Source organism: Camellia sinensis, chromosome 3, assembly GCF_055761805.1.
Source record: "Camellia sinensis isolate YWXY chromosome 3, ASM5576180v1, whole genome shotgun sequence".
NCBI lineage: Eukaryota > Viridiplantae > Streptophyta > Magnoliopsida > Ericales > Theaceae > Camellia > Camellia sinensis.
This window is the reverse complement of record NC_138963.1, coordinates 146552129-146560270: the sequence shown is the minus strand read 5'-3', so window position 1 is coordinate 146560270 and position 8142 is coordinate 146552129. Positions and strand designations below refer to the sequence as shown.

At 39.2% G+C, this 8142-nt stretch overlaps 1 protein-coding gene across 1 annotated transcript; it reads right to left on the bottom strand.

Moving 5' to 3' along the window:
* Positions 1 to 251: 251 nt before the first annotated feature.
* LOC114312859 (protein NRT1/ PTR FAMILY 5.6) lies at positions 252 to 7874 on the bottom strand. Its single transcript, XM_082921113.1, has 5 exons — positions 7656 to 7874; positions 3028 to 3155; positions 2605 to 2825; positions 1820 to 2319; positions 252 to 1362 (listed from the first exon to the last, which is right to left on the bottom strand). The coding sequence occupies exons 2-5, from the start codon at positions 3125 to 3127 to the stop codon at positions 393 to 395; spliced, it is 1791 nt and encodes a 596-aa protein (XP_082777239.1). The 5' UTR covers positions 3128 to 3155; positions 7656 to 7874; the 3' UTR covers positions 252 to 392.
* Positions 7875 to 8142: the final 268 nt, after the last annotated feature.

The window sequence follows — 8142 nt, the reverse complement described above, 5'->3', positions numbered from 1 at the left end:
TATATATTATGCAAATCCAAATTACGAATATTCTGGAAGTCATGATTTCAACATAACTATGTTCTTCTTTTACATGTAAATGGGAAACGAATATGAGAAAATGTCGGTTCTTTGTGGTAGTACCAGAAGCAGGGGTCCATCTTCTCCTGGTTTCGTTCCAGTCACGAATGACATATTATTCTTCTATAACTAATTGCAAAATAAAAACCTTATTAATCACCATTGCATGCATGAAATTATAACTCTCAAAATAATAAAAGTCAAAATTATTTTTTCAAACAAATTTAGAACTGATTGTATGAACCCTGGTTCTTATACAGATGCATTCATAACATTACATATACAAAACATGGTTTTGTGGTTTTGAAGTTTGCTTCATCACTGCGAACACTTCACATTGTCTTTTGATGACTGAGTTTCTTCTCAACCACGTTCCCAGTGTTGCGAGATTGATCTGGAAAGGATGTAGAAGCTATAATTCTTTGGGTTGAAGTTGTACTTGAAGGGTGGCTCGGAGGAATGAAGGACGTGGATACAGGATTGTTGTCGCTGTCTGCCAAGATTTCCTGCAATTGCACATCCTTCTCTGTAACTTGATCAATATTGTAGATTGGCATATTGGAGACAAAGCGGTAGACAAATAGGTTCGCAATACTTGCTATGGCCAGAATTGCATAGTAGTTGTCCAATCGACTGTTATTTATGTTGTCACCAAACCACGGCTTGAATGTTAAAATCCATAATATGCTAACAAAATTCCCCATTCCCAATACCCACTGATTAAATGGTGGCCCATAGGCCTTCATGGATTCAGGTACTTGTTGATGATAGAAATCCACAAGCCCATCTTCACAAAGTCCTTCCATGAATCCCAAAAGGCAGAACTGTGGAATAAACCAAAAGACACTCATGGGAATAATTTTTTTCCGTTTATTGTCCTCGTAAAGTTTCAACCTGTAAATTTCGACAAATCGAGCAACAGCGCAGGATAGAAAAGAGCACAATATTCCAATACCAATCCTCACTTTCCAAGCACGCTTTTGCTGTGTTTCAGTCCACAGCCTCGGGACTAGTAGTTCATATAGAAACGAGGCCATGAAACTTGAGAATGAACGGATTATCGAAAAAAACATAAGATTAACCTTATCATCCACAGTACTAATTTGTAGGAGAAAGAAAGTACTTCCTGTTGCAACGACAAGACAGTAGTTGAAAAAAGTAATCCACATAGGTGCCATTGTTAAAAGAAGCTTCACTTTTGTCACTTGTGCCACTGGACAGAGCATTCCTCTGCTTTCTTGTTCTTCTGGACTACTCATATACGAGTTGGATGTTTCGTCAATGGCAGCTTTATCTAACCACCTTCGTTTAGGAAGCGTGATAGAAAACAAATTAAAAATTTTGTTTTTGTTTTTGTTTTTTTTTTTTTTTTTGATTCAAACAAATTAAAAATTTTGTAATCAATAACATGGGTAACTAATTTTGAATACCTCACCAATGTATTGGTTTAGTAGCCTCATTATTTTTCATGCTTTACATTAATTTATTGGTAATACATAATGGAGATTGTTTTTGATAGTTAGAGGTGGGAAGACTAGACGGAGGTGGGGAGAAGGAATGAAAAGTTGATTACAAAACATTGGAAATCATCTTTTTTCTAAAATTTAGTAAATTATATATGAATACTAGTTTCCATTCTTAAAACAAAAATAGACACTACAAAGCAAGTTTGGTTTCTAGTTTTCAGAACTTTTGTAAACATAAACAAATATGTTTCAAAACAGCAATGGAGAGAGAGAGAGAGAGAGAGAGAGAGCACCTGAGTAGTGCAATAGGAGGCGAAAGTTGTAATTCACCCTTGTCATTAGTAGCAGGGTAGTCTAGATTTCGTTTCCAAATAGCAGCCTTAGTGACATAATATACATCGGTTATGGGGCTCCTAGTTGGTTTTACGTGGCGGTAAAATGAAAAACCACATAAAAACAGCAACCCAGAAATAGTCATTGCAATTGCTGAGATTTCGAAGCACTCTTTCCATTTTAATCTCCCAAACATAAATACAGCCACAATGGCACCCAAGAACTTGTTCAACCCAGACCAAAATTTTACACGGGCTTGAACTCGTTTCTCGGCATTGTTTTGATCTTCTTGGTTTAGACCTTCTTGGTTTGGCTCTTGCATTTGATCACCTAAAAATGCATGAAGAGTGGGGTCTCGCACTGCTGTGCCAGCAGCTATAGGCACCATGGCCAAGTAGAAAAAGAGGACTACATTATTAGTAGACTCGAACTTGGCAGAGAGGTATAATAGCCAGAATCCCTGTATTACGATTATTATTTGTCAATTCTAATGTAATGTAACTAGCAAAACAAGAACTTAAGGTCTTTTTTTCCCCCCAATAAGTTGTTCCACTGGACCTAATACCGAGTAATCCAAAAAAAAAAAAAAAGGTAAGAGCCACACAATATCATGGAGATTATGTTCAAGTCACTAAAACCCCCAAGCCCGAAAAAACAAAAAAATAAAAAAATACTAGAACTTGGAACCAAGAGAGGAAAAGAAAATTTGAATTGCTAAATTGAACATCACATAAAAAGAACTTACAACAACATAGGCAACAGTAGAATACACAACCATCATAAAACGACCTGTCCATGTATCTGAAATGTGGGCTATGACAATCATCATAACCGCTGATAACCCGTCTTGGAGGTTCGTTACTGAAGCAACTTTCGTAAGATTTTCCTTGTCCCACTTCTCTTCCAGGTACGATATCAATATTCCAACCACTCCCTTCTCGACTAAGCTGTGGCTGAAAAGCAGAGCTAAGGATTCGAGTTCATTAGAACACAATTGGAATATATAAAGAAAAGTTTTCTAGAAAACAAAGGCTTTGATCAACAGAATTATCATATGAAAAAAACTCATCCAAAATAATATGGCAATGATGTTTTAGATAATAAAATGGCACATTATTCTGTATACGGATTTTGTACAGAGAAAAATGCTTTGAACATAGAAGATTACCTGTCATGAATACAACTGCCTTGAGAAAGACCACGTTATTGCGAAACCAACCCACAATTGCTCCGGAACGCTTTGCATACCAGCTGCTACTATCCGCCATTACAGGTGGCTTATTCTGTGTTAATTTTCTTTTTTGATGATGAAAACAGTGAGATAACTGTTACCAATGTTTTGCAAGTACCCAAATGCTATCAAAGATTGTTATATCTTTGTTGTGGTTATGCATTTTGGGAGTTGATAAAAAAATCCATGGCCTTGACCTTCAGTTGACAAGTACAGGACCAAAAAACAAATAAATGCTGAATCAGGGTGTAAAAGATAGGCTAGTGCCTGTCAACATCCTACCAAAAAAAAAAAAAAATCTAAATGGTTGTTTGTCCATTTTTAAGTTCATGGCCCAATTTGCTATCTTTCAAATTTCTTTTGGTCTATTTCACAAGATAGTTGGAGAGGACCCCTCTAAATATTCATCTCATTATTCCTTATTGATAATGCATATAAGCCACTAAGTAAGAATATACCATCTGCAATTATTTTAAAAGACAAAAGAGCTTGGATGTCTTTGTAAGTTTTCAAAAAAATACACACCAGAATTTGCGAAATTTCGAATGAAGCAACTCAAGTGACATGTCCACCCTTACTGCTTGACTCGATCGAGGTCAATCATAGTTGTTAGTGTAGCTGTAAAATGAATTGTTACAATGTGTAGATATTAGCTGTATCATGATGATGTCCTATAAAGATGTTGTCTTCTTAGTGCTACTGTAGGTTTACTTTAAGTCATTTCTTCTTTCGGCCCTTTTGGCCTTTTGCTCTCCCTCTCCTCTATAAAGAAGAGAGCTCAACTGAACATAGATTGTACACTTAACACATATCAATATACTTCATTGATTCTCTCTCTCTCTCTCTACCAAACTATTGTTTCAATAGTGTCTCCATGTCAAAATACAAGTATAAATATTCACACTTTGTGAGGAACTTTAACAGGAAAATTATGAGTTCTTGACTTTTCTTATAATCAAGTAATAGTTGTCTGTGGAGATATGGTTTGGAAATACTCTTCAGATCCTAGGAGATGTTAGTGATCCTCAACTAGTCACCTGAAAAGATACAAACACTCCGGTCGGGGGTGCCGGAATTAGCACTCCGACGGACAAGTCAGTTCAGACACTTAGGATAGCTTGTTTACTGAGTTAAATAAAGTCATTCTTAGATACCTTTCTAAATCTGTGGTTCTTATATTTATACTTGCTTTTTGGATCTCGGGGCCTGAGCCTACTTTTATCTCATTCCCCTTTTATTTATCCGGAGCTATTGATCTCCGAATATTCGGCCTTCCTAACATATTCGACATCCTAGTTTCGCAATATGGAGCCGAATAATGTCTGATTTCTGGGGTACACACCTTCCGACTATTCTATTTATTCGGCTCCCATAATTGCCCCCCAAGCACTTTGTAGACGTCCCCGAGCGCCCCGGGAGGGTTAAGTCCCGTTCCGTTCATTTGGGGTCACTACAGCTCGGACTCTCAAATTGTCACGGTTCTTAATCTGAACCAAAGAGTCCAAATCCGGCAAATCGTTTTGAGAAAACAGATTTTTTTGAAAGAAGTGCCAAACATGGACTGCTTTGCCAGATACAGAGTCGCCACCTAAATATTTTTTATGGGGGAATTTAGGAAACCCTGACTCGGTGCCAAAGGCCACGTGTCCGTCATCACCAAAGTTGCCTCAGCTCGGGAACTTGGGTACGATTAGGGAAGGTCACTTTGTGAGCACCCCCGCTCGCCCGATCAAAGATCGGCGTCTACTAACCATGATATCTATTTTTGAAAACATTGTGTGTTCTTATTCCGGTTATTAGCCTAGATTACTATGTGATGCGCATAACATACAAGTATAGACTGGATCGCCTGAATTGGAACAAAACATTTCATGTTTGTTTGTTTGAAAAAAAAAATGGTTTGATGGTGCTACTTGCAAGTAGGCTAAGACGTGGATTTGCCACCCTCGGGTGGGCTTAGAAAAATATGATTTTGCCACTATCTAGTGGGCTTAAAAAAAACAAACATTTGATGAATTGTCCTAATCCAAGTTATCCAACCTCCACCCACAGGCATTCAAGGCAGTTATATCACATAAGCACATAGCCTCATGGTAAGCATGCTGTTCATGGCAACACTCACACGCATGCAAGGATGCTAAAGCATAAAACTCACCGAGTACTCCAAGCCAAAACAGAAGCTCATTAGAAATCATGCATGATCCTAAGTATACAGAAATGCCTAATGCAACACACGCAAAAATGCAAACTATAGCAGGCTCGGTTATTCTAAACATGGCATATGGAATGCTACAGCTAACAAGTATTCAACTTTAGAATTGAAATACAATGCAGTTAGTATGATGCGCCGAGCCCGGTGCATGCAAAACAGATGAATGAATGCAAACATGCTATCATACTGTATGCTAATTGAAACATGCCCTAATCTAACCATCATAAGCGGATAAATAAAAGGGAGAAAGACGTGGGGTTGGAAGACATGCATCACACACACGCACACTTATTACAGTTTTGCCCTCGCGCAGAGGGTCCGAATAAATATACAGTCCCGAATGAAAGAATAGTACAGTCCAAATAAATATTACAGTCCAAATAATGTACAAATTCCTAATTAATTTACAAATTAACTAAGAAAGCTGTAAAACTGACGTGCAAGCCAGGGACTGCCTTGACTCTTCTCCGGGTGATGAATGATGCATGTCCGGGTTGCCTTTGCGCAGAAATCCATGGCGATGCCCCAGTTGGCCTCTGTTTTGCACTTGTTCTTGAAATGCGCGCCAAGCCTCGGAAGACTGCTGATTCTTGATTTTTGCTGCATCAGAGAGCAAGAAAGGGGCATAGCAATGTATTTCACAAATATATGCATGCCTCGATCCTCGTGCCACCAATCACGCATATCGATGCATGATGGCCGAGGAGTCGAATTGCACAATTCAATATAGAATGAATGTGCATGAAAACACAACAAAACCTAACTCCATCATGGATGATTCGGGGTGTCGGTGACTGGGGAATTGAGATGCGTTCCGTCACTCAGAGTACGAAATGCACCTCGTTTCCCGCGCCCGGGCTAACTCCTATTCCGAACACAATGCAATATGCATGACATGCATGAATGCAACTAAGATACAGCCTAGCATGCACAATGCTATGAAAATGAGATGCCTCGAAATGCGTGTACACGGGCATGCAAACCGAGAAAATGCATGAATGCGATCTAAGATACAACCTAGTATGCACTATGCTGTGAAAATGAGATGCCTCGAAATGCGTACACACGGGCACGCAAATCGAGAAAATGACATACGCAATGCAAATGACATGAAAATATGATATGGGCTTACACTAACATGAGAGAGCCTCAGCCACACTCACATAAGAGGCCGATGGATGAAAATGAAGTGCCTCGAAACGCGTGCACACGGGCACGCAAACCGAGGCAATGGCATATGCAATGCAATATGGCTAAAATGGCATATCGGATGCAACATGGACTTATACTAACATGAGAGAGCCTCATCCATACTCACATAAGAGGCCATCAGATGAAAATGAGATGCCTCGAAATGCGCGCACACGTGCACGCAAATCGAGGATCGACCCTAAGGCACAAAATGGCACTCTAATGAGACATGAAGTATGGCATACAAGCATGCAAATTTCAGAGGCGATAAATGATGCAAAACAGCCCCGAAATGTGGTAAAACAACACCCGATGCACGAAATAGTCCCGAAACATGAAATTTGGCACCCGAAATGGCCTATAGCTATGCCAAACATGCATTGTATGAACGTGAAGTGTGAAGACAGAAACAAGGCAGTCCCAAAATAAGCATTTTTACAGTTCAAAGCATGGCCAAACAGCAAACATAAATAGGGCAAAACTAGCATGCAAAAATGGCCCTAAATATGAGACAAAGAAGCAACTCACAGCTGCTGACCCCAAACAGGTTAGGGGCCTTCTACAATATTGAAGAGGGGCCAAAAATATGATGTTTTACAGAACTATAAAAACCCTAAAAACAGACACAAGTATGCTCAAAAAGCTATGCAAGATAAGGCCCAAAAGAGGTTACAACACTAAGTATACAAAATATGCCCCAAACAGAAAAATATTCTTAATGAAACATGACAAGGGGGTCAAAATAATACCACTTTCAGTTCGAATCAAGGTCCAAAAACAAAAACACCATAGGCTAATAAATCATGCAAAAAAAGGGGAGAAAGAGGGCTACAATGGCAAGTGGCATATGGAAATATCAAATGGTGATGAGCCCTTCAACAATGTTGAAGAAGGGCTCAAAATAAGCACACTTACAGTTTATAACATGCCTGAAAACAGATCACACACAAGCCAAAAATATCATGCAAGAAAGATGGCATACAAGAGGGTAATGAAGCAAGTGCAACAAGGAGGTCCCAAATAGGGTAAGACCCTTAATGAAAGATGAAAATAAGCTCAAAATATGGCCACTTTCAGTTTTGGTCGGAGCTCAAATGTATAAGCAAGAAGGGCTAAGATATAGACCAAGAAAAAAGCAAAAAAAGGGAAAAACGAGACTCACCCTTGAAGACTAGTCTTTAGCAACCTCTTGGCTTGAGAAAAAGATGCTCCTTGCCTCTGGAAATGACCTCCAAACTGCTGGTATGGAGTGGTGGTGGTGGTGCTAGGTGGTGGTGAAGGAATGGTGAAGAAATGGTGTAGGGAACTTGGAGTTTTGATGGTTGGAATATAGAGAGAGAGATATATATAATGTAGGAGCTCTAGACAAAAATTTCTAACCCTTAAATCTGAAGGGGATGGGCTATATATATAGGCAAAAGGGGTGGAAAAAGAGGGGGAAAAAGGGGGGGAAATTCGGATTCAAAATTCCGCCCAAAAAGGCCAAAAGGGTGAGACAAAGAGGGAAGTGGTAGCTGCGGGTCCCAAATGGCCAAGATCCCTTCAACAAACTTGAAAAGGGGATCAAAACAAGGAACTTTGTAGTTTACATCAAGCCACGAAAATAAATACACGTAGGCCTAAACTATCGTGCAAGAAAAGGGAAAAAA

What these genes read in the sequence shown, in the direction of transcription:
- LOC114312859 (XM_082921113.1), bottom strand. Translation starts at nt 3,127, where the DNA reads ATGGCGGATAGTAGCAGCTGGTATGCAAAGCGTTCCGGAGCAATTGTG. An exon ending in GGCAGTTGTATTCATGACAG is followed by an intron (nt 2,826 to 3,027) that starts GTAATCTTCTAT and finishes TCGAATCCTTAG; the next exon opens with CTCTGCTTTTCAGCCACAGC. An exon ending in CCTCCTATTGCACTACTCAG is followed by an intron (nt 1,363 to 1,819) that starts GTGCTCTCTCTC and finishes TCCTAAACGAAG; the next exon opens with GTGGTTAGATAAAGCTGCCA.